This window comes from Emys orbicularis, chromosome 5, assembly GCF_028017835.1.
Source record: "Emys orbicularis isolate rEmyOrb1 chromosome 5, rEmyOrb1.hap1, whole genome shotgun sequence".
Taxonomy (NCBI): Eukaryota; Metazoa; Chordata; order Testudines; family Emydidae; genus Emys; species Emys orbicularis.
The window spans coordinates 28,719,009-28,745,667 of NC_088687.1; the positions used below are offsets into that span (position 1 = coordinate 28,719,009).

Sequence of the window (26,659 nt, forward strand, 5' to 3'; positions counted from 1 at the left end):
AGTCTGAATACTGAGTACTTTGCTGAAAGAACCAGAGACAAAAACCACCTAAACATGAAAATAATGAGAAGAGAATTTACTCTGTTTTCTACTTGTTGGCACTTAGTAAAGTGTGCATAGGAAAGAACGTGATTACTTGACTGTAACCAGGGCTGGAAGATGGGTGGAGGCAGCAGGCAGAGTGGGGAGGAAGCACTTCATATTGTCCTCAAGGGACTCCCACTGGCATTAATGGCACTGGAGACAGCCCTTCTCAGCTGAAGGCAGGGTTGATGTTATGTGGGGGGGGGGAGGGAGGAGGGAGTGCAATGGGGGCTTCCTGGAGAACCCATTTCTCTCCAAATCGAACATAAATGGCTAGAGCAGTAGAGGTTTGCTGGAGATTTGCATTTCATTCCCAGCCCCACTCTGAGCCAAGGTGTTCCTGGGGGAGGCAGTATCCCACATCTAACAGACATTTCGCTGAACAATTATGTGCTAATGTACTCTTAAAAGAGTCCCATCTAGGCTAGAAAAAACATGGTTCAATGTAAGGCTCATAGTCAGAGGGGTGGGTTAAAGAAAGGTAAAATGAGGGAATCCTTAGGTCTCCATCAATGAGGTGACCACAGGGGTGGGGAGAAGCAGTTTGGAGTGAGGGCCTAGACTTATTGTGATGAAGATTCTAGAAACATTACCCCGTATGTCAGAATTCAACAGCCAAAATATAGTAACGTGGTTATTCACTTATCTCCATAATTTGCAGTGCCAGAGAATTCACTTTTTGCTGCAGAACAATGCTCCAGAATTTCAGCTATTGTTTTTTTTTAATTAAATTTCTAGCCCTAATAGTTGCAAAGATAACCATGGAAATATGAACCGAGCATAATCAATGCCCATCTGAGTCTGCAAAGAGCCAGAAACAACGGCTCTGAGAGGAGGGATCTTCCCCATTCATCTCACTCAGGGCCCCATCAACTCTGTTATTGTACAGTTGTGGAAATGGCCATTTTCCCAAGAATCCACAGAATTCACCATTATTGCTGCAGAATGGATTATTGTGCTGCAGTCAGGTGCTCAGCACTGTTTACCTTCTCTTTGTCCCGCTAGGACCTGCTTGCAGGGGAGTTACTGGGATTACAGTGTATCCTTCCCCCACTGTTCTATAGAACCAGGTAGGAAAGGGGTCAGGGAGCCAGGGCTAGAGTACAGCTTGCAGAAAAGGAGCAGGTGTAATCAGATGTGCAAGCTGGTCAGCTAGGATTCTTAGAGAATAGAGCAGCTCCTGAGAACTGAGAAAATGAACTGCTGAAGCTGACTACAATGTCCCCCATTCTGTGGCATGCACTGGGTAGGGAAAAGAGATTCTGTTCCAGACCACCTAGACAACAACATATGCTGAAGGCCATACAGCTCGGCTATCTACAGAGCACAGCTGAAAACCCTTCCTTAGCCATTACTGAGAATAATCATTGATGAATTATACTATAGAAGTTATTGCTGCAGAACGTGGTTCCATTGTAATGCAGCGTACATAGGGACCTGTATATGTTACACTTACACATTTTCACTATTCTGAAATAGTCTACTATTGGTCAGCTATATTCTTTGTCTCTCTAATGAAAAATGCCACTAGAAAGGGTAATTTTTTTCATAATAGTGAAACTTTAAGGGCTCCCACTATACACATACTTCTCAGTCCCCATCTTCATTTACAACCTAGAGCCTCAGCTGATTCATAGATTCACAGATTTTAATGCCAGAAGAGACCATTGTGATCACTAGCCTGACCTCCTGTATAACACAGGCCACATAATTTCAACCCTATAATTTCTGTATCAAACTCATAAATTGAAGTCAATGAAGGTAAACTGATTTGCACCCGCGGAAGATCTGGTCCTGTGGTTTAGGAAGAAATTAACACCTTATATTTTACCAAAGAGGTATTTATCTTAATATTATATTCTTATATTGCAGTTTTTGGCAAATTTCCTGAGTATTTGCACTGCCCATTGGATAACAAGGGAAAATATCTACTTCTAGTTCTTTCATCTCTTTGTTCTGTAAATAAACTATATAAACATGCACATATTACCTTAGTAGCTGAATCCACTGCTGACCCTCTTTCCAGTAACTCCTGTACCAGTCCCACATGGCCTTCTTTGGCAGCCAGGTGTAGGGCATTGAGTCCATTCTGTAAGCAAAAGGGCCATACCAGTCATAAATATCACATTTGTAAAGATACACATGCACACTTTCTCCAAGTAAAAGATGAAGATTAATGTCCAGAATATTGGTTCACCTTTAGTTATTTGTCTGCATAAGCCCAATATTTCTTACTATACTAGTTGAGCTCAAGTACTCTGTGACAAAGCTCCTCCAGTAACAACACTTGTCTCATGGCAACAAGGACATAATTACAAACCACATTTTGCAGCAGGCAAATATCCTCCGTTATTTTTGATAACTCTGTATTCACTAACAGGACTATCTTGGATACTTCTATGGCCCCTATTACCATATTATCTGAGCTCATCTCATTCTTTAATGCCCTGGTGTGGCAGCGGCGAGTCCATCCCTCCCCAGTGCCAATGAGCAGAGCTGGGGCTGGTGCCTGCAAGGGCGGGAGGGAGCAAGCAAGATGGAGGGAGGAGAGCAGAGGGGAGAAGAGAGGGGAAGCTGAGGAGGAGGGAGCGAGCCAAAGACAACCACAGCCAGCTGTGGCCACCCACATTGCCACACAGCAACCTGCGTTCATATACACACACATACCACCCTCTTCCCCTAAATATCCTTCCTCCCACAGCTCCCCACTCAATCTGCCTCTGCCATAGCCATCCAACCTGTCCCTCCCACAGCGCCCATCCAACCCTCCCAGCTCCTGCTTAAACCCCTCCAACTCCCTGCAACCCTGTCCCCAAATAAACACAACATAGCCCCCATCCCATAAATAAAACCAAACCCCACAAAACCTCCTCCTGCCACAGCCCCCCACTCATCTCCCCACCATCCCAACCCCCATCTTCCCAAATAAACCCACCCCGTGTCTCAAGCCCCAAATAAATGCCCCCCATAAGACAGCCTCCCAAAACCCCACATCTCACTCCCAAACCTTAAATTGCAAGCCTATTTTTCACAGTCCTGTGATGATCTTCACAGTACATCAGCCAGGTGACAGATATAAATACTGCCACTTCCCTCAAGCACTCTGCTATTTTGCCATATTGCAAGCATCATAAATGACACACAGTCTGCAGCCAGTTGAGAGTTATATAATATTCGTCATACTTCTTGTTTCTAAGCAGGTTGGAGGTGCTAAAGGCTTGGAATGAACGAACAAACAGCCTTCTGGTCTTTATTCGTTCATCATCACAGACAGCTCAAGTCTGCAATTCCCGGTGGAATCTGACGGCACTCAGCTCCTGAGAGGAGACACTTAATGGCACTAGGCCTAGTGGCTGTAAACAGAAAGAGCTAGATTCATTTCTGAAGTAACACCACTGGATACTGTGTTCAGGAGAGTAAGTTGAGCAGATTTTGAGGTTATATTCAGTGGAGTTACAGCAGGAATGAATCTGGCCCATTGTACTGATTTTAAGCTTTGGAAATTTACTCTGTACATTTGTGATGCTTGCTGGCATTGTACGAGGCTCATAAATGCTTTTAGCACACTGAAATATACTGTCCTGCACTGAAAATCAGAAGGAGCTACACTAAATTGATCTGCAGACTTGATAGATGTGTTTACTTAACTCACATTCAGCAGCAGGTACCATGCCTGCTTATTAAACTGTGACTTGAGCTTTTGTCACAAAGTTGATTATATATACACTAGTTTCTTTCTAACACTACTGGGTATCAGTATTATTTCCTACAGTGATGTAAAGTTTTGAAAATCATATTCTGTAAGTAGGCAGGTATAGTGTTCTTCTAATTATTTTAGGTCAGATAATTATACTTGGGTATGATCTCACAGACTCAGAATCAATAGGACTCTATATGCAGGAATGGAAAGTGAGATTCTGTCCCTTACAGTTGTATACAACTGTTTTATCGCAATGAAAGGTCTTAGTATATGGACAATGGCTAACACACTAGAATCCTCACATAGTGAAAAAAGAGTAAAGTAGTAGGGTAGGACAAAGAGAATGTGATGTGAGTGTTTGTGCCATACGTCCACACATGCCTGTGCCTGCAAATAGCAAGGAACAAGATATCCTATATTTTAATATTCTGCAGAGTAGGAGGACAGCAGCTTCACCACACAAAAAGCTACTCCATTCTACGTTAAAATATTTTAATGTATACCTTATGATACATGCCTAACGATATCATATTAACAGGTTTCAGAGTAGCAGCAGTGTTAGTCTGTATCCGCAAAAAGAACAGGAGTACTTGTGGCTCTAAGGCAGGGCCGGCTCCAGGCACCAGCCCAGCAAGCAGGTGCTTGGGGCGGCCAAGGGAAAGGGGCTGCACATCGGGCTGTTCGGCGGCAATTTGGAGGCGGGTCCCTCTCGGAGGGAAGCACCTGCCACCGAATTCCCACCGAAGAAGAAAGCGGCACGGTGGAGCTGCTGCCGGAGTGCCGCCGATTGCAATTGCGATAGCAGCTTTTTTTTTTCCCGCCACTTGGGGCAGCAAAAACCCTGGAGCCAGTCCTGCTCTAAGGTGCCACAAGTACTCCTGTTCTTTTTGCGGATATCATATTAGGTACTTCAGCCCCAATACAATGAATAGCTTATTATGTGAAAACTCATTGAAATGTATAGGATTTTGCATAATATTCATTTAAAATGTTTGCAATATAAAATGCTTTACTAAGGGGCAGTGAAAAGCTTACAAAAAGACTATGCAGTATCCGCTGTACAAATGTAAATAGCTCAATTGTTTCTGTTCTTTTCTTTTTTTTTAAACTAAAATATCAGAAGAAAGCACTGCATCCTTTGTAGTAGGACCTGTACAACTGTACACTTTTAAACTGAGCTTTGTTCCTCCCCATCCAGAGTCAATGTTGTAATTATTCTCCTGCCCACAGGACTTATTCCTGCTATTTCTTATGATGGAAGGTCTGTAAATCAAAGTGGCTCCCCTGCTCCTGTCAGCTGAATTCCAGCATGCTGGAGTAACAATGTTTTTTGAAACTGCCAAAAAAAAAAAAAAAAAAGTAGGTGGGATTTTGTTTAAACTAGTCATATGCTAAACAACATTTCAAAGCAGGAGTTCTGTCTTAATCCTGAAAGTAAGCACACTGCATAATTACCTCTTTCCTGGGGTTTGGCTTCATTGCTAACTCTCACAATAATTAAAGAACATAACCCTAAGCCTTCTCCTCAAGCTTGGCTGTACAAGGGTTTCCCTGCAGAGACCACCTCTCTCCTAGATTCTAGTTCTCTCTATCTATAAGAAAGACGTTTCAACTCCTTATCTCCTGCTGAGTTTGCAAGAGTACTATTCAGCAGTGATTACTTATATAATTTCCCTAGATCCACAAAGGAGCCCATGCGTTTCTATGAAAGGCATAGAAATTGCCAACCAGTTCCAACACTTAGCCAAGCATTGTCTTTTATTATTTTTTTTAAATAAGATTGGCTCTGAAGTCTCAACTTTTGGCTGGAAATGGTTCCCACCAAAGTCAATGGGAGTAGAATTGGTCCCTTGTATAATATGTTTTACCCTTCAAATTAAAGGATTGTTGATGCAAGCTTTCTTCATAGCTGGTCTTAGGCTTCATCTGAACTAGCACTTCACGCAGTGATGGTCTAGTGCCAGTACAACTCCAATGGCATTAGCAAACTAGAAGCACTGGTGTAGACGAGGGATAGGTAGTTTAACTACCACTGTATCATGATCAGTGGAACTGGAGTCAGAGGGTTCATGTTCCCTGGAGGGATTGTTATGGACAAGGCTTGGGAATGGATGGTTAGGCTGGAAGCAACTTAGCCACATGGGCAGAGCAGTGCACAGGATTTAATAAAGTTCCCTGTTCAACTTAACCTGCATTCAGCATCATTCTTTACTAATAAAACAATCATGTCTCAGAGCAACTGTGAAGGGTTGCTTGGTAACTCTAGAAGGTCCTGCTCTTCTTCTGATGAAGATTGTTTACTGACAGGTGTAACCAAAATCAAAACATACATTCTGTGAAACAAAAAGTTTGAATGAAGTGTAGAAAACCTCCTTACATTTGGGAATATTTGCCTATGTGATTTAGGTAAATGTTTGCTTCTACCCTAAGGAATAACAACTTTTTTGTGCTCATTTCGGATTGAAAGTGCACATTTCGCTTTAGGTCTTTCATGACATTAGAAAATAGAAACGTAGCTCAATAGACTTACCCCTTTCACTTCCTGACATGCTACAAAATGATGAACACTTGCAACTCCCATTAACTTTAGTGGAAGCAATGGGTGTGCAGCACTTTGTCGGTGATGCTCAGGCTCTTTTGGGCCCTATTACTGCCCACTGCTGCCTCAGGACACTCAGTGCTTGTCTGCATGGAGACTTAGTGTGTGGCCAGCCAGGGTGTGATTCTACAGCACACTTACTTGCTAAGCACTACCTTGCTGTGTGGACCTGCTACTGTGCACTAAAAGTTCTGTAATGCACTTTGACATTCTCCTGTCTCAAACAGCAACTTTGAAATTGTTAGTGTGTGGTAACAGGGTCCATGTAGCCAGCTAGTGTGCCACACACTAAGTCCCTTGGTAGACAAACTCTCAAAGTCAGAATCAGTCAAAGTCTGAAAGGATTTGTGGAAAAAGCCTCAGTGAAGTCAATGAAAGAGACACAATGGGGGAGGCAGTATCTTTTATTGGTGAAAGAGAGAGAGAAGTTGGCCAATAAAAAAAAAAATTACCTCACCCACCTTGTCTCTCTAATACCACCCTGGGACCAACACAGCTATAAAAACAACAATGAAATTAAAATCTATTTTCAAAATCAAAACATTTTGATCATTTAAGATGTTCTCATTTAACTTTAAATGTAATGCAGTTCATTCTGGTTGCCTCTGCAGGGTATGATATTAACAGGGTTTTAGTACTACTGTAGTTCTGTTGGTTCCAATAGAACAGGGCAGGACGAATCACCTGGTGAACTTCGTCCATATGAAAATTGCTTTATATTTTCCAAACAGAAAGAAACTTCGTAAGATTTTCAGCAGAGGCAGAAATGTTTAGTTGTCAGAGCACAGAGCTGGGAGTTCTTTTTTTGTATTTCCATCTCTAACCACTGATATTCTGTGACCTATGACAAGTATCTTAATTTTTCTGTACTTCAGTTATCCCATTTGTAAAATATAGAAAATAATATGCCATAAGGTGTTTGGGAATCTTGCTTATTTAATTTATAAAGTACTTTGAGATCCTCGGAATAAAATTGTTAAAGAATTACACAGTATTATTATTTATGTGCTCAAAAGACACTGATAATGGTTGTTTTGGCTTGGTCACCTATGAACCAGAGGGATTTTGGCTGGCTGGATCTTGGTTCCACCCCAGACGAACTCTCCTTTTGTGAAAAAAAAGTGTGAAAATTAAAAGTCAATGTCTTGCTCTGTTGCAATTCAAGCTTCAGCCTGGGATGGCAAAAGAGAATGCAAGACGTATGCCTAATTCAACACTATATGTTACTCCTGTTTATTTAATTGCAATTCTATTGCAATCTATGGAGTTATGCCGATATAAAACTGGAATGACAAAGTGAAGAATCGGGCCCAATTTGTCACTGACTTCCATCCTGTTCAACCCTACTGTAGTTAGTTAGGTCCAATGGGGTGTAAGACAGTGGAGAATCTGACCCATGCACTGAAGCTTGAAGCCATGTGCACATGAGATTGTGTACTACCAGGGCAATTTTGAAGAAGTTGTAAACACAGTGGAAAATAAGAGCCTGTTGTGGCTCATCCTGCAGGCAGATGCTGCATTCCATTCAATGTTGTGGCTGAGTGAAGAGTGTCACTGCATCTCACCACCTATGGCTAAATAGCCACAGCACAATTCTTATTAAAGTTAATGAGTTTTATCTCTAACCATGATAGACAGAAACATCAGCTTGCTCACAAATACGTCTGGTGACTTCATGAAAAGCCTTACATTCTGGGACAAAACTGAATAGACTACAAATGCATTCCCACCCATGAACAAAGCCACAAGGAGTTAGGGAAGTGAAAACAGCATGAAGCGTGCAGAAGTTCTCCCTCTATGGGAAGGGCTCAGGGAGAGGCACAGAGTAGACAGCAGAACATGGCTTCCCAACCGCAAGAGTCCCCTGGATTTTCCCCAAAAAATATCTTAAAGAAATAAAGGAGAAAATCTTTAAAAATGGGGGGGGGGGGAGAATTGTGTGACACTGTGAAAGTGCAGACATCTCCCTTCTAATCCTTTCGCAGCCTGTGAATTCGTGAAGCTATGTGAATTTACTGACTTACCACTCATACACAATACTACCACTATCACCACTATTGTTATGCTGGAGGGTGGGTGGCTCTCAGTAAGTGTGTGTTTGATCTATGGGCTGTGCTGGTGGGTTTGAAAGTTCCCTTCAATTCAGTCTAAATGAGGGAGCAGTTAAATGCCTCTTTGCTTAGTAATAGCTGAAACAACATAAGCCACCACACAAATCACTGATCTGCGTGGCAAGGCAGGTGTAGGAATTGAACCATATGGTATAAAGGGGTTTTCTCTGGGTCTGAATGCAAAGGCAGGGGTAGGATATCGTTTTGTGCAGCTGCGAGAGTCACAAGCAGCCAAAGATGGCAGCAGGACAAGCAGACATCAAGACCAGCACTGGTAACATGGCCTTGAGAGAAAAAGATTTTTGGACAGAGTACTGGCCAAGAAAAGACTTAGAGCTGTGAGCAAAGAAACTGCCTCGTCTTAGATTCCAACTATGTTCAGGGAATCAGGACTTTGTGTGCATTCTTTGAAAATAAACAGGATTGCATGCAAGAAGGATCTGACTATCATAAATTTCTTCTAACGGCATCAACCTGCAAGGTCTCGAATATTGGCTAACTGCTCAGGCTAAAACCAGGTATTATTCTTATATATTCCATCTTGAATTATCATCTCTTTTAAAGAATGGCAAGCAACTGATATACCCTCAGCACCTGCAGATTGTACAGTTTTTATCTTTTGATAGAATTGTCCTATGTCAAGATAACTGATGTGCCATTCAAACCTATGTTGTAAAATTACAGTCCCAACTAAAATTACTGAATATCAAAAAGAATTATTTATAACATTCATTCATATATCTCAAATGCAAGGCATCTGTATAAATCAAGAGTGACTCCAGTTAAGACTGAGATGGTCTCGGAATCCTATTGAGTTCATTGTTGAAAGAATTTATAAAAATGTTTTAAAATGTATTATTAATGTATAGGGGGCAATAGTTATCTATAAACTGAACCATACACATATTCAAAACAGTAACAATTTAAAGTTGCCATTGAGAGGATGTGATGTCATTTTGTGCTAGGATGCTGGACAGAGAACAAAAGTTCTTCTTTTGACTCACCATCATGATCAGATCAAGTTGGTTATATTAACTTCAACTCAGAATTATGGAAGTTTTTTGAGCCTTCTGTAGCCTATAGGACTAACCTGCTTGCTTGCATATATATATCTTTTCTTATAGTTTAAGTATTTGGTTTATTGTAATAGGTTTATAAATTTATATTAAAGTAAGTTTGACTGTAATGCAAGAAACCTACAGGCCATATCCTGTATGTTAAGCTAAGGCAAAGTTAGCATATCTATATTGCTTTACTCAGAAAGTAAAGTTGACCTATACCTTGTTACCTAAATAGGTAAGTACCCACGCCTATGTCTATGACCTTTTATCTAGACCAATAGACAATGGAGAATGGCATAGGGTTGTTTTCAATTTTGTACCCACAGACTTAACAGGTATACCACAAGGGAACTTATGTGGTATGTACATGTCATCAATACGCACAAACATACTAGCCTATGGGGTAAGCGTACCCTAACATTTTGTGGGTGAGAAATGAAATTTGGGCATAGGAGGAAGGATTTCCGGCACTTGTGCCCTATAAAAGAGGTGACCCACCTTGCTAGAGTATTCTCACTTACTTTCTATTTCTACTCTCTCTCTCTGTATCTATTCTATCTACAATAACTGCTACCATTAGTAGGCTGTACTTCTTCTTCTTCTTTAAGTTTCAAGGAAACTAGGCTAAGCTTGGTTTCCCTAAGTTTTATATTTAGTTTGTTTATTAGGTTTTGATTTTAAGTTTAAGTTAGTCAAGTAAACCCTAATTTAGTCTTAACAGCTCTTAGCATTAATTCCCTCTAAGCACTGCATCCCTCACTCCAAAATTAAAAAACCTCAACTGCAAGGCTGGTCCTGTGTTTCTTACCACCAAGTTATCAAGGAAGGGTATTAACCAAGGCTTTGTTGCATATAATACTATATTATCATATGTATCTTTTAAATAGCAGTAATACAGTTGTAACTTTGTACTCTGGGTATTTTACCATTTACTTACTATTATTGATTTTAATAAAAAGCCTTTAGAACATAAGAAAGGCCGTACCGGGTCAGACCAAAGGTCCATCTAGCCCAGTATCCTGTCTACCGACAGTGGCCAATGCCAGGTGCCCCAGAGGGAGTGAACCTAACAGGCAATGATCAAGTGACCTCTCTCCTGCCATCCATCTCCACCCTCTGACAGACAGAGGCTAGGGACACCATTCCTTACCCGTCCTGGCTAATTGCCATTAATGGACTTAACCACCATGAATTTATCCAGTTCTCTTTTAAACTCTGTTATAGTCCTAGCCTTCACAACCTCCTCAGGTAAGGAGTTCCACAAGTTGACTGTGCGCTGCGTGAAGAAGAACTTCCTTTTATTTGTTTTAAACCTGCTGCCTATTAATTTCATTTGATGACCCCTAGTTCTTGTATTATGGGAATAAGTAAATAAGGCTATATTTGTCTCAGTGTGAGCTTCCTGTCATACCCCCGAGGGTCCTTTGTAAATTCTGTGGAGCCTGACTCGGGACAAGAACTTTTATCTTCCGATCAAACAAATTGGCGACCCTAAGACCCATACTAATTAATATTAATGATTAATTATTATTAATGTAATTAATTTAATTAAAGACGAATTAAATTGATAAATTAAATTAATATTATTAGTACACCCTAAATCAGGCTACACTTTGTGTGAACCAGCAGGAACAAGAAGAAAAGAGTGGGGACAGAGAGGTCCTGCAGAGAACAGTAAAACTCAGGAGAAAGCTTAGGCTGAGGTCTATGTCTGTGGACCTTAAATTAAGCGTAAAAAAATTCCTCTGAAAGGAGACTGAGTTTTGGATACTAACTCAATGCCCGTGTGCTATTCTCAAAGTAGGGACTCGGGCTCTTCATGTGGCTGTGTAACTAAAGCCGAGTGAAATTTTTTAGACAAAATAGTTTATTTGCTGAAAAATGCAGTTTTGGATTGACTGAAATTATTCATTAATTCAACATACATTCACCAAACAGTTTAATCCAAAACCATTTTTGGCACTAGATTCACAAGGAGACTTAGGGGCCATTCACCAACCCAGTGGTGGTTGCCCCTTTAATTTATAAATTTTAATATTCATAGACCAGAGAGAGAGGGTGAAAATAACAATAGCTTTGCAGTTAGGGCACCCACCTGGGAAGAAGGACAACTGGGTTCAATTCCCTGCTCAAATGAATATTTAAGAATATATACAAAGTAGAACATCTTCAACAAGAGCAACAGAGACCACACCAGAATACACTCTAGACCATTGTGAAGGGCACCTCACCTGCAGAATGAGACACCCAAGTTCAGATCCCTGCTCCCAATCTGGCAGAATGGGAACTTGCACCCAGATCTCACATATCCCAGGTGAGTGCTCTAACTGCTGGGCTATAGGATATAAGGGGAGACCACCTCCTCCATGAATGGCATTTCCAAATTTGCTTTTAACCAAACAGCAGTTAAGAATGCTCCAAAATCAAAACTATTTATTCTTTATTTTATTTTATTTTGTTTTGTTTAGCTGAGAAAACTGAAAAAGTTTAGTATTGGGTAGATCCAAAATGAACTTATTTTACTTGTTGGGGTGGCCAGTGAACTGAAAAATGTATTAATTATTTTCACTGTTCCATATAGAACTTCACTCTATCACAACAGTGATGATCAGTAGTACATAGTGTCCTTAGTAATGTGACTGCATCCATAGACTATTAACACATCACCATTCATCCCTCATGCTTTGCTGTTCAGCCCTGCAATTTTCCGAGAAATGTCAATGCTGGATATTTATAAATCAAAACATTTATTTTCTAACTTCACACACTAGCTACAAAAACATGATACCAAAACCATAACTAGCCAATCCTTCCATCATGAATCTGACCCCCCAAAATCATGAGAATGGCCAAAAAGTCATGAGATTGGATTTTTTTTCTAAGACTATCTTGTGGTTTTTGGTCTGTTTTTCAGTTTTTTTTAACTTCTGCTGCCCACTCCCAATGCGTGTGATAATTAAACTGTTGCCAGTTCTCCCAAATGCAGAGAGTATTGATTTTGGCCTCCCTGCAAGAGCTCTCACTGACTGCACTATGGGGTATGGAGCTGCCAGTTTCTCTCCAAGCTCTACTATTCTAATTGAATTGTGTCACTCCATTCCCACATTTGCCCATCTCCCAGCCCAGTAATTATTTATGCACATCAGCTCTGTCCCTCCAGTCCCGCACCTGTCACTAGCATCAGTGCATCTTTGTCCCTTCTGCAGCTCCAGGGCTTTTCACCCACCATCCCAGGCCTGGTGTGGGAAGCTGCAATGAGGTCCCCTTCTCCTCCTTCCAGGCCTGGAAGGGGCAGGTCCAGGGGTTATTCACCCCCTCTCTTTCCCTTCCTAGGCTAGAAAGGAGTGAAGAGCAGAGGGGGGAAGTAGACAACAGACTGAACCACTGTTTATAGGAAGGGTCGGAGGTGGGGACATGCCAAATTTAGCAGCTGGGCTGTTTCTGCTCCTCTCTCTCTCCTCCCCTCTTTAAGAACAATGTCAGTTCCTCCCATCTCCCCTACCCAAAATGTTATCTTGTATCCTGAGGGGAGGAGGGAGAGCTCTGCTCACCTCCTGGAGCAGTTCTGATTGGTTGCTCTTCCCCAGGAGAAGGGGAAGGTGGACAATCAGAGGGGATTTTCCCCTGGACCTAGCTGGACAACATGAGGGCTAGAGCTTGTTGTCTCATTGCAAAACTGGCTACAGCACTGGCCAAAAATCACATTACTGGAGTTAAAACAGAGAGTTGACCACGCTGGGTATGTTTCCTATGCTTCTGCTTACCCAACCTCTCCCTGCACAGCAGACCTTATAGTTACAAGAGATCTGCTCAACTCTGAGATCTACACTCAGAAAACCCCCAAACAAGCCACCCCACCTTTTCTGCATTTCCTCCTGGGGAAGGCACACTCATGGATGATCTGGAGACATAGAGATACCTCTTGCTCTCCATCAGAGTCCTCCCTATATAAACAGTGCCAGCATTCCCCAAGCAGTACAAGACACCCCAGACACAGAAAGAATTTCCTTCAGGCTCCATTAGAGTAATAGGACACTTTGAAGTTAGCAAAGCGACTATTATTCTCCAGTTTATTGCATATAACTGAGCAAGGATTGCACTACCAAATTGTGCTCTAAATGCACTCAAATAGCAGATAATATTTACTAGGAATCCATCCTATTGAAAACATATTTTACTTTTAATAATGGGCACAACAGAAAATAAATTTATAGTATGTGAAAATATTACATCTGTAAAGAAAACAGAAGACTACATCCAAACTAAACACGATAATAAATGTGAACAAAGAAGTATATGTAGCTTATTAGGAGGTTATGGATATACTGTAGACTGTTACTTTTTTCACATAGAATAGAAAATGAACGGTTCATCTTTAAAAGCCATCATCCTAAACATGTGGTATATATGTTGGCAGTGCAAAAGACAGTCGGCATAGACCCACAAGAATTATTTCTTAGTCCAACAAAAAAGCATACCATTCTAAAGAAAGGAAAAGGCAAATTTGGAGCTCCAGCGCATTTGACATGTGACACTACATTTTCAAAGCAGTACACAGACTTTTCTCCCTAAAGTCAAATGTACACCTTCTTGTCCAATGTGCACAGGGGGCACACCCTTTTCCCGAGCAGGTTGGGGGCTTGCGTATAGCACATAGATCTATGACTATATAAATACACCATCCAAACTGCATGCAGAGTGACAGCTAAACAGCTGCTGAACCATCAAGGCTGCAGTAGCAGCTGCAGAATGACTCTTGTACTATTCCCTAGTCTGAAAGAGCAGGATTCTATCCCTTCTGACCCTACAGAACTCCACTAAGCATATTTCTTTCATTTTAGCTGTGTGCAAGGCCCAGAAATTGGCCCCTCGTAGGATTGTTTCACTAGCTAGGAATGACTTCCGTCATTGAAGAGACCCACAGGAAATGTTTTATTCTTGGTATGACTGAAGAGAGCAAATAGATATTTAAGGAAAGTACCTGAGAGAGTACGACGACTGATGAGAGCATGGTGTTGCTAGGAAATGACAGCGTTAAATAACTGAGTTGATTGAAAGCAGCAGTGGTCCTATCCAGGCCCATTATGCAGCAAATATGGTAAACAGTGTATTGTCTCCCTCCACATTACAAGTCTGGGCCACAGCTGCTTATTCACTTTGAGTCCAGTTCTGTCAAATTTAGGATTACTTGCCCCATAAGCTATTACTCAGTATAGGGCAAGGATGGCAGAATCTGACCGTTTACAATCAAATGGCTTCAATTAGAAATCAAACAGAATAAGATACAAATTTAGAACTTGTGGTCTACCAGGACTTTCCTTGTAACCTAGGCAATAGTACAATTCTAGCATTTATTCCTTGTCTTTCTTAACCTCAAGAATCTAGTTAATGGCTATAACCCCAGCCCATCACCATGTTGCAAATGGTAAGCTTTTCAGAGTCTTAAGAACAGAGAAAGAATGAGGGCTTGTCTACAGAGAGACTTGGTGCAGCAAGCTGGGGAGTAAATCTACAGTGCTCTAACCTGCTCTTTCAATCAGCAGTAGATCAAGAGGACTACTGTAAGTGGGTAAGTGTCAGAGCTCAAATCAGAACACAGAAGTGGGTGGATCAATCCTGTGCTTAGACCAGTTGACCATGTCTCTCCCCACTGCACTCTGCCGATTTAATGTAACTGTTGGTCTTCTTTACATATGACTGAATACTGTGCAAGTCAGTATAAAATGAATGTGCATAACCCAAAAATACATAGATGGCATTAGAGCCTCTATTCAGTCTTAATGATCAGTGGAAACAGCAAAAGGTCAGCTGGTAAAGTCCAACATACTCAGAAAAGAGGCTGGCTGGCATCCAAAAAGCACTTTATTTAATTAAATGGAACAGGAAAGCAGAGATCCACAGAGGGAAAGATTCATGTGAAGAGTTCTCCTTTCAGGACTATTCTAGAGGCCCTGGTACAATGAAAGAAGTTTATGTCAAAAATTCAAGCTCCAGTACTACATGAGACTTAAAATGAGAGAGCTCTTCAGAGAGATTCAATATTTGCCTGAATACACAATAGGGGAATAGGGCAAGAGAGAACGAGGGAGAATGATGAAACAGTCTCACGGGAAGGGGATTTCACTGGGAACGAGTCCGCTGCACAGTGTTGCCGACTTCGGCAATTTTATTGCTAGTCTCACAATATTTGGTGTTTTTCTTGAAGCCCAGCTTCTCAAAAGTCATGCAATTACTCAGGAATCTCAGATCTCATTTTAAAAAGAAAGGTGATTTTCTAGCCCTCCTGGTTGCAGAGGAAAAACTAAAAAACATGACTCCTAAAGGCTCAACACACCTCAAAGCAAATAAAAAGGTTTTTTTAAATGTCACGATTTTTAAGCCAATCTTGTGAGTTTTGGGGCCTAACACATAATGTTTGAATGCTTGGGGTTGGCACACTGCCAAATGTCACTTTCAAACATATGAGAGGGACAGGAAGAAATTGCCTGGGAGCATCCAAGACGACCCAGGCCATGCCCCTTCTTCAGACACTTGTGGATTTTTCTTCTTCAAGTCCTTCAATCAGGGTGAGGCTGAGGGTGATAGTGGCCACTGACTTCAACAGAGCCAAAATGTCACCTGAATGTTTTTCTGTGGGAGCAAAGTAGGGTGCAAGGAGGATGTGAGGTGAATAAGAGCTGTAAAGAGTTTGATTCCTCTCTGGAGTGAGAGGTGGGTAGGAGATGTGGTTGTTTTGAGAGTGGACCATGGGGAGAAATTGTATGCTAACTTTAGGCAATTTACCTCTTTACTATGTGTCTATATCCGTCTGTCTTGTCTAGTAAGATGCTAAGTTCTTCAGGTCAGAAATGTCTTCTATGCTGTTTGTACAGTGCCTAGCACAATGGAGTGCCATTAGCTACTACCAGAAGGATTATCAAAGTAATAATAAATGTATTTGAACCAACTTCAAAATATTAAAATTTGTGTAGGCCTAGTCCATTCAGGAAGATGGATGTGGTTCAAGCTGGTTCTTCTGTCCCTAGTAAATGATGTACAAATCCATTCCAGGGTGAATTAGGATGGAAACAAGCAATTTTGTTTCAAAATCAGAACTAGCAGAACATAGACCAGACGACTGGTTCAAAGACGATAAACTACCACTCATTCTCACAGTGGAAATCTCTGTGGGCAAAAGAGGGAGCACACATTGTCAGATGACCATGGCCAAGAAGCTAAAAGTGGGAAATGGTACTCTTTACTCCTGACCACGCAGGAGGCATGTCACAGTTAATTCTTTGTAGTTGAAAGTCCCAAAGCCACATGACAGACTATCTTGAGGACACAAATTACCCAGTGCATGGAGAAACAGTTCCATAGCTTTTGGCAACTATGAGAATCCAAACAATATGCTAATCAAATACATTCATTTTAACAATAGGCCTATAAGCACTGCTGTCTTAATCTTTACTAATTGCCTTCCAAGCACTTAAGATACTTGACATTTTATAGAAAATTCCTAAACCATTTCCTGCCAATATCAGAAAAATAACTTCATAGAATCATAGAACTGGAAGGGACCTCGAGAGGTCATCTAGTCCAGTCCCCTACACTCAATGCAGGACTAAGTATTATCTAGACCAGTGGTCCCCAACCTTTTCCAGGTGGCGGGCGCCAGACGACGAGTCACCGAGGACCGTGGCCGGCGGACAAGCATCCGCCAAAATGCCGCTGAGAAGCGGCAACGTCAAGAGGCTTTTCGGTGGCATTTCGGCGTCCACGCCTCTTGATGACGCCGCTTTTCGGCAGATGCTTGTCCACCGGCCAGTACGCGGGTGCACATAGATGCCCCGGCGGGTGCCATGGCGCCCGCGGGCACCGCGTTGGGGACCACTGATCTAGACCATCCCTGACAGGTGTTTGTCCAACCTGCTCTTAAAAATCTCCAATCTTACAATACTCCTGCTAATACATCCCAGAATGAGGTTTGCTTTTTTTTGCAACAGTGTTACACTGTTGACTCATATTTAGCTTCTGATCCACTATGACTCCCAGATCCCTTTCCGCAGTACTCCTGCCTAGGCAGTCATTTCCCATTTTGTATGTGTGCAACTGATTGTTCCACCCTAAGTGGAGTACTTTGCATTTGTTCTTACTGAATTTCATCCTATTTACTTCAGAACATCTCTCCAGTTTATCCAGATCATTTTGAATTTTAATCCTATCCTCCAAAGCACTTGCAACCCCTCCCAGCTTGGTATCATCCACAAACTTTATAAATGTACTCTCTATGCCATTATCTAAATCATTGATGAAGTTAGTGAACAGAACCGGACACAGAACCAATCCCTGCGGGACCCCACTCGTTATGCCCTTCCAGCATGACTGTGAACCATATATAACTACTCTCTGGGAACGATTTTCCAACTGACTTACTGAATCAGACCATGTTAATACATGTAAAACTTTGCACAATAATTGACCATTGATGTTGTATGGCATGTGTGGGTAAAAACCTAGTTTAGACCTTGACACCAGTCCTAAGCCACTGATGCTGAAAGTTGGTGTCACCACAATGTATTGCACAGGAGTCATAAATCTATTTCAAGCAACTGTGAAATTATGCAGTGTTTATTTTGACTTCTCTATTTTACATGTAAGGTCACACTGTACCTGCTTTTTCCATTGTCGGTGCTTAATGGATCCAGTGCTTCACCCAATATCGTTAACATTCTTTTATAAAAGAGGAGTTTTGTCTAACCATTGTCAAAAATAATAAAATATTGCACCCTCATCTTGATGTAGTTGCAGTGCTACTATCATGGTCTTTCGAAAAGTGTTTCCATCTTTCCCAAAAGCTCTATTAGACTTGACTAGCAATTATTCCACTTCTTACTGTTTGTGGTACTTCATGTCCTCTCATGAGGAACCACAGGCCTAGGCGGTACAGTCTATTTGTTGTCTCTACACAGAATCTCAGTTCCTTAGTTATAATTCATTACAAAACAGACACATGGCTCCTCTTAAAATGGGAAGAATCTGAAAGAACAAAAGTTCCCCAATTGGATGAGTGTAAATCTTAGAAGCAGGTTTCTGATGCACATATTTAAATTTGCTTCTCATAAATCTTCAAAAGTAACTAAAGGGATAGAACACAGCCAAAATGTTTTTAAAGTATTTGCCGATTTTTTTTCCAGCATTCACCCAGTTCTACCTATTATACAGACAATTCTCTGGAACAAGCCATTTCTTTAAAAAAAAAAAAAAAATTAGAAACTCCTCAAATAATACTTTTAAAAAGAACCCAGTAATTCTCTTTATGCTCTCAATAACACAGAGTGCACAACATTATATTCTGAAGTGCAGAAGGATCTCCCCTCCACACACACTTTTTTATTCAAACTTTGATGTGACACTTGACTGCTTAATCATCTGCTATTTTACTTTGGTAGACAAGATACTTTTCTGAAGTAGTTAGAAGAGCTATGTGATTATTTTGGTTCTCATTCTTAAAACCACTCTAACAAAATAATGGCCTCATCTATGAAATTTTAGTTAGAGTTTTGGCAATTTTTTCCTTAAAAACCTTCATTATCTGAGCTTTCTACAAAGACCATGGTATATCACGACGACTTTTGGGGCTGAATGTTGGCATAAGGGCAGCTAGGGAACAAGAGATTTTAGTGAGGCTGTTTAGGAGACATTAGAAGGTAACTGGGAGATGAGAGGATCACAATATCTCAGCAGTGACCTGGCTCTGACCCTTTCCTAGCCTGCCCCATCAATATGCAAGGCTGCACTCCCGCTTTGTGCAGATTCACCGACACTGGGAACCCACCACAGTGTGAGTTCTGCCAGCAGTAAGCTGAGCCCAGTGCGATGGCCAATACATGACAGCTGCTTTTGATCATTCTAAAAGTAGATTTTTTTTTTTTTTTTTAGCCTGTGTTGGAGTCTGTGCACCGAATTTTAGTTCACCTTGTAGGATCTTAGTCCCTAAACAGAGCTGGATGAAATTACTGTTGAAGTATTTTACTTCCTTCCTGCAAACTCTCAGCCATAGTACAAATTCAGGGGTCATTTTTGCCAAATTTCATTAGAAGTTCTCAGCAAGTTAGACATACATGGCTGGATCTTGCAAGTTCTTAGTAAATGGAACTGTCACTGACTTCAGTGGGAGATCCATGGGTGCTAGACTTGCAGTATTGGTCCCCAAAGAGCATAAATCCTGCAAATAATTATATGCATGCTTAACCATATGCATGAGTGGTCCCACTAAATTAAACTGCACTACTCAACTGCAAAAAGTTAAGCATGTGTGTGTTAGCAAGATTAGGTCTTCTGTCACTCTTTGATGCAAACTGGGTTCATGGAACAGGCTTATTGATGAAAAAACCCAACTCATCTAAGGCAGTGGTCACCAACCCATCGATCGCGATCAACTGGTCGATCCTAGAGGATCTCCCAGTCGATCGTGATCTCTGGCAAGGCAAACTCCCTACCCCATGCCACTCCCAGAAGCAGCCAGCTCGGGGAGTGGGGAGCAGGGGTCTCTCTTTGCGCACTGCTCCTGCCTGCAAGCACCGCCCCCGCAGCTCCAATTGGCCAGGAGAGCTGCGGGGGTGGTGCTTACAGAGAGGGGCAGAGCCACATGCTCCCTCCGCCCCAGGAGCGCGTTGGCCCCTTCTGGGAGCGGTGTGGGGCTGGGGTAGGCAGGGAGCCTGCCTTAGCCTTGCTGTGCCCACTGCTGACTGGGAGTCGCCGGAGGTAAGTGCTGCCCGGCGGGAGGCCGCACCCTAACCCCCAGCCCTGAGCCCCCTCCCAGAGCCAGTACCCCATACCCCCACCCTGCACCCCAAACCCCCTCCTGTACCCCAAGCTCCACCCTGAGCCCCCACTCCCAGAGCCAGCACCCCATGCTCCTTCCTGCACCCCGAACCGCACCCTGAGCCCCTCCTCCCAGAGCCTGCACCTCCTCCTGCACCCAAACTCCCTCCTAGAGCTTGCACCCCTCACCCCCTCCTGAACCCCAAGCCTTTACCCCAGCCCGGTGAAAGTGAATGAGGGTGGGGGAAAGTGAGCGATGGGGGGAGGGGATGGAGTGAACGGGGAGGGTGGGGGGGACAGATCCTGGGTTGCCCTTAGAATCAAAAAGTGATCTTGGGCACAAAAAGGTTGGAGACCACTGGTCTAAGAGAATGGCTATCAGTGTGTGATAGGAAAGCACGGGCTGGATGCTGTGCATAACAGTGGCACCCTTTGCAGCAGTAACAGCGTTTCCAAAGGTGAGTAGTAACCCAAGGAGAAAAACAAGATCTCAACATTCTTTATGCTAATTTTATTGTACAACTGTTTTCGTTTGTAAGAAAACCAACCACTGATGGGAAAACAAACTAAAACTTGATAAATGGGCCACTCTCATATACTCCATATTTATAACCCTTTGTAGATTTAGTAAACAAAAACAAAAAAGATCCAAAAAATTTGGTCCCTTTCCAGTCATTTGAGTCTCTAATAACAGCAACAGTACTAATTGGCATTCGGCACTAGTGACGTTGTTTACTGTCGGTGATTGTGAGCTACTAGATTTTAATCTGCTTGGACACACTTAAGCCTTTCAGCTAAAAATAATCCACTGAGTGTTTGCTTACACTGCCGGATACCGTGCAGAAGCAGCCAGGGAAACCTCAGACTTCTGCACTCTGGGTCAATGGCAATCAGATGCTTTGTGGGGGATGATATATTTGATGGCCAGGAAGAAGGGGGTGGCTGATCATACTGCTTTCCTGCAGTAAAAAGGAATATCTAATATCTACACTTCTACCCCGATAGAACGCTGTCCTCGGGAGCCAAAAAATCCTACCGCATTATAGGTGAAACCGTGTTATATCGAACTTGCTTTGATCCGCCGGAGTGCGCAGCCCCCCCACCCCCGGAGCACTGCTTTACCGCGTTATATCTGAATTCATGTTATATCGGGTCGCGTTATATGGGGGTAGAGATGTATATATTGAATGGAACCTCTAGAATGTTTCCCACTGTGTGCATGTACGTTTTCTAATTGGAGTTTTATCTTTCTTGTAGTGGGACAATCATGTGCGCATTTCCAGCAATTGTTCCCAAAGGAGGAGTGACACCAATATTTGTAAAACCTCCCATTACTTAATTTGAATCTATTTAAAACTGCCCTGGAATTATGAAGTGCTTTGGAACCCACATAAAACTTTATGAGGGTCAAGCACTGACTATAAAAATTACAAAAAAGATGCTTTCTGAAATTTTTTATATGCTAGGTTAGAGTTTGAGAATTAAATGATCAAAGGAGCTTCCTTCTCTCTAGCAACCAAGGAGGTCATCGCCAGTACATGACAACCACTGAAGTTAAAGATGCATTAGAAACCCAGAATAGATGAGAAGAACCACCCTTCTAGAAGCACCCCTGTATTCACACCCTACAAACTATTATTGTAATCTTTATAAAATATACCTTGTGACATCTCATTTGAAAACTAACATCACCACTGATCATTAATATTCTTGGGTAAAGTATGTACACAATGTGTGTTAAGAGTTATGGACATACTGGAATTATGACTAAATCAGGCATGTCAGGGGTAGTTGGTAAACAGGTCTGCTACTGACAACAGAATGTATATTTAATTCTTTGACCAGCCCCATCTTCAGGCAAAGACAATGAAGGTCCATTTTTACATATGAGGTAAACAAAGCTATTAATCTAACAAGTGGAGGAAGAAAGAGCATGAAGCTCCATGTCACCACCAGACTCCATGTCACCTTCCTCAAAGCCTGAATAAACTTTACTTTGAGGGGTAACCCTCAGAAGAATCCATTTTAAACATTTAATGGTCTATAAAAACAGAGGCGTTGAACCTCAAGTGATAAGCAATTGAATCAACAGATTGTATACAATATAACTATTATAAAAGTGTACAGAGTCAATCTGAATCAACAGATTGTATACAATATAACTGTATTATAAAAGTGTACAGAGTGATGTCTTTTCTGAAAGCTAATGACACATTGGTTATTGATATAATTATGAAATGTATATACTATCACTGTCTGAGGAAATATGGATACTTAATATTATGCTTTAAAATCTGTGGCCAAAGAGTGGGAAACAGGTTCCCTCTCAGACAGAAGAGAAGGTAGTTATCTATCTGTCTCCTATGTAAATTCAGTATGGTGGAATCAAAACAATGGAAGCCCCATTTACACAGAAATCAGAAAGGTGGGATGGGAAGTCCACCGGAAAGGAAAAACAGAATGAGTTCATCCTGACTCTTAAAACAAAGTCATAGAACTTTGGAAGATATAAGAAAACGTAGAAGCCATCCTCTGGCATCCATCACTAGACTGACACAAGGAAACAGAGCTCTTGAAAGTTGAGAAAGAACGGTCCTTCAACCCCAGGGACGGGGGATGAAGTCTCTGGAAACTGAATATAGGTGAGAAACCATCTTGAACAAAGCGTGTATCTTGCTAGATTTTTAGATGCATGTTTTCACTTTTGCATGTAACCCTCTCTAACTTTATTCGGCATCACTTAACCTATGTCCTGTTAAAATATTTGTGGTTTTTTTTTTTTTTTTTTTTACCATAAACCATACAGAGAAGGGTTATTTACCACAGTTAATAAGCTGTGATGTGCTTTTCTGTCTTTAGAGGAAAAGACTAACTTTATTATTTCTCTGAACTGTCCAGAAGAGGGCTGGACATTACAGAGCACATGATTTGGGGAAAATTTGGGATTGGGAGTGTGTTGGGGTCACCTTGCTGGCTGTAACCAAGGCTGGTGGAAGCCGGAGTGGGGCTGTAGGGCCATAGATGGGCTGCTAGAGTCAGAGCTGCTGAACCAGGACAGGCTACACAGCACACAAACACACAGAGTATGACCTGCATACCTGTAGGCTGCCTAAGTGTCTCAGGCTGTGAGCTACAGCAGCAAAGCACTATTAGTCACCCAGGGTTGCTGGGCAAGTAGTGACACAATCGCTCACTGGTCTGGATTGCACCCCAAGTTGTGACATCTGCTGTTATAATGGAGAAATAATGATTCAATGTCCATCTTTCACCTATGTGGCCTGGTGAGAGATGGGTTAATTTGGTAGCTGTCCCAACCTACTTTTAAACTGCCTTTCTTTTGCCTGAGTGGATTCTCAATGCCCTGCTTATGGAAAACATCCACAGATCCTCCACCTGACTCTCTAGGAGTTAAATGCCCTATAGGGAAAATTTACTTAAAGGCAATTCAAAGCAAGATGTGCACAGAGGGGGTTTGGCGACGTAGCAGAACCACTGTAAAAGTAAAAAAGTCCACTGCCAAGTTCAGAATTTGATACCGACATGCTATTCCCCTTACTAACAGCAGAAATATATAGCTTTATTTTTTAGTTATTGTATCTATTTAATTTTGGCATTTATACAACAGCTGTACGAACACATTGTTTCTATCTTCTTTCATGTTTACTTGCCACACCTCCTGAACAATCAAACTGTAGTAATGTAATTAGAAACATCATAGGGAAACATCATGGGAAACTAGATATAAAAAAAAAACTTGATATAAAAAAGAAAATGTGGACTCAAACTGGGGTGCTTATTAGTAAATTAGATTCATGCAGATCTTTATGTTTATTTCTGTGTACTTAATAAACAAACACATAATATATTGAAATGTGGCTAGGTTAATTTCTGCTGGAATATGTGTCAAAATACCAAATTTGCTAAATATCCTGACCTATAATAATAATTACATAAATTAAATATTATTTATTTATTTATTTGAATTACTGTCACACCTAGGAGGCTAGTCATAAACTCGGTACAAACACAGACAAAAAGAGTCTCTGCCCCAAAGAGTTATTAATCATGGTATTAATGCATATAAAACAACCATTCACTATCTCATATCTCCTCCTCTATCTTATTTATTTAGATCGCAAAAATAATTTTATAGCCCACAGTCCTTAAATTGATTCAAAACTCTGCTGCAGAAATCATCTTCCTGGCTTGTTGCTTCAATTACATTGCATTCCTCCACTGGTTCCTCTTTCTCCACTGCATCATACACAAATTACTTCTTTTCACTTTTAAAACCATTTATGGCCTATCTCCACTCTACCTATCATCTCTTATATGGCCTAGAGCCATCAACCGCTTCATTGGCTCTGCTAATGATACCAGCCTTTATTGCTCTTTAATCAAAGTTTCACACAAACACCGTCACACTTTCTTCTCTTCTGCATGTGAGGAGCAATCTGTAAAAATGCCTACACAACACTTAACAATGGCTAGGCACTTGGTGTGCTGTGAATGTTGCTTTTTACACTCATTATAGTCGTCTCATTGTTACTTTGTGCCCCTCTCCCAAATTGTGTCATCACATATTGAAACTGCAAGCTCTTCGGGGCAGGAACTGTCTTTGCATTTTAAGTATGTACAATCCCTAGTGCAATGAGGTCATGATCCCCAGTTGGGTCATGAGGATGCTACTGCCAGGGCCGGCCACTTCGGAGAGGGGCGGCACGTCCAGCTGTTCAGCAGCAATTCGGCGGACAGTCCCTCAATCCTGCTCGGAGCGAAGGACCTCCCGCCGAATTGCCGCCGCAGATCGCGATCGCGGCTTTTTTTTTTTTTTTTTTTTTTTCTGCTTGGGGCGGCCAAAACCCTGGAGCCGGCCATGGCTACTGCAGTACAAATAAACAACAATAAATAAATAAATACTGGCTAGAGGAATGAGAATATGAAAAATAAGAGAGAAAAGGTGGGAATGAGGTAATATCTCAACTTTGGCTGATGAGAGAGACAAGCTTTTGAGCTTACACAGAATTCTCTAGGTCCTGAAGATTTTGTGACTCTAATATCCTAGGACAGATATGCCTTAAACACCACTGCATATAATATGAAAAATAGCAGTTCCTTTTATTTGTCTGAAAAAGAGTGAGTGCATGAGTAACAGTGTGAGGAGGAGGATTGGGATAACTAGTGGACAAATATCAGTGGAGTGGTAGCTTGCATAGGGGACTGTTAAGGCTGGGAAGCTGAACCTCATTGCACTCTGTTACCACAATAGATAGGCCAGGAGAGGAGGAGCTGGAAGAAAAAAGTAGTAAGCCAGCTGCAAAGCACTCATCCAAGAGAAAGAACTGCCCAGGAACAAACCCTTCCCAGCTAGTATGACTGGGAATCCAAGGTTTACATTTAATTATAACTTCTTTTTTTCCACACACAGTCAATTTATTTAGCTAGAAAGCACTTTTTTAGTGTGGTTTGAATAGTGGTACTGCCAGGAATAAGGGGCTCAGAAAGGCTTGTTTGCTTACAATAGAGATGTTCTGTTAAATATGTGCTGTGGGCATAGTCAGCTGTGCAAAAGTGGATGCTCCAAGTCAAAGGCCAGGGCTGAAAATGTAGCCCAAACTGACTCAGAACTTGACTGTGAAGGTCTTAAATTGATCTAAACCATAAAACCATTTAAGGTTTTCCTATTTGCAGGGTCCTTATCTGTTACATATAATACTTGTGTACAGCAAACACATGCCCATGCAGTCTTTCTTACCTGATTACATGTGTTAATGTCTATTCCACCCTTCAGATATTCCACTACTTTGTCCAGATTGCCAGCTCTGGCAGCTCGAAGAAAGCTCGCATTGCTGTCAGACTGTGAAAAGAGGAGAAAAAAAAACAAAATTCAAATGACTGCTTTAAAGAGAATACAGCACTGATATAATCAAAGGTATCCACATTGTATGCTGAAGCTGTAACAATATGGTGCAAAGAAAACTGTCCATACATTTTACCTTCATTGATTCATATACACCCTAAACAGTACAAAATTAGCACAAAGGACTTATAGACTTCTCAGACTGAGCTAAATATTGCAACAGTTGCCAAAGGTAAAAAATTAGTTAGCCTGAAGGAAGAGAGTAAAAATCCTGCTAGTTAGAATTAACGATAGTAGGTAAAGGAACAGAGTCTAGCTAAGTACAACCAATTTGCCAGTCACAGAATCCCTCCTATATATGTGCCCACATCGGATAGTTTACTAACATTTCACCAGGAACCTCTGATAGCTCTAAGGTATTTGCTAACATTTTGCCTG

General features: G+C 41.5%; 1 protein-coding gene across 1 annotated transcript in view; it reads right to left on the reverse strand.

The window, feature by feature from the left end:
* ANK2 (ankyrin 2) overlaps positions 1-26,659 on the reverse strand; it is a 240,292-nt gene that overhangs the window by 191,729 nt on the left and 21,904 nt on the right. The window contains exons 2-3 of the mRNA XM_065405155.1: positions 26,117-26,218; positions 2,075-2,173 (exon numbers count right to left, since the gene is read on the reverse strand). Coding sequence (XP_065261227.1) covers positions 2,075-2,173; positions 26,117-26,218 — 201 coding nt within the window. The remainder of the gene's footprint in view (positions 1-2,074; positions 2,174-26,116; positions 26,219-26,659) is intronic.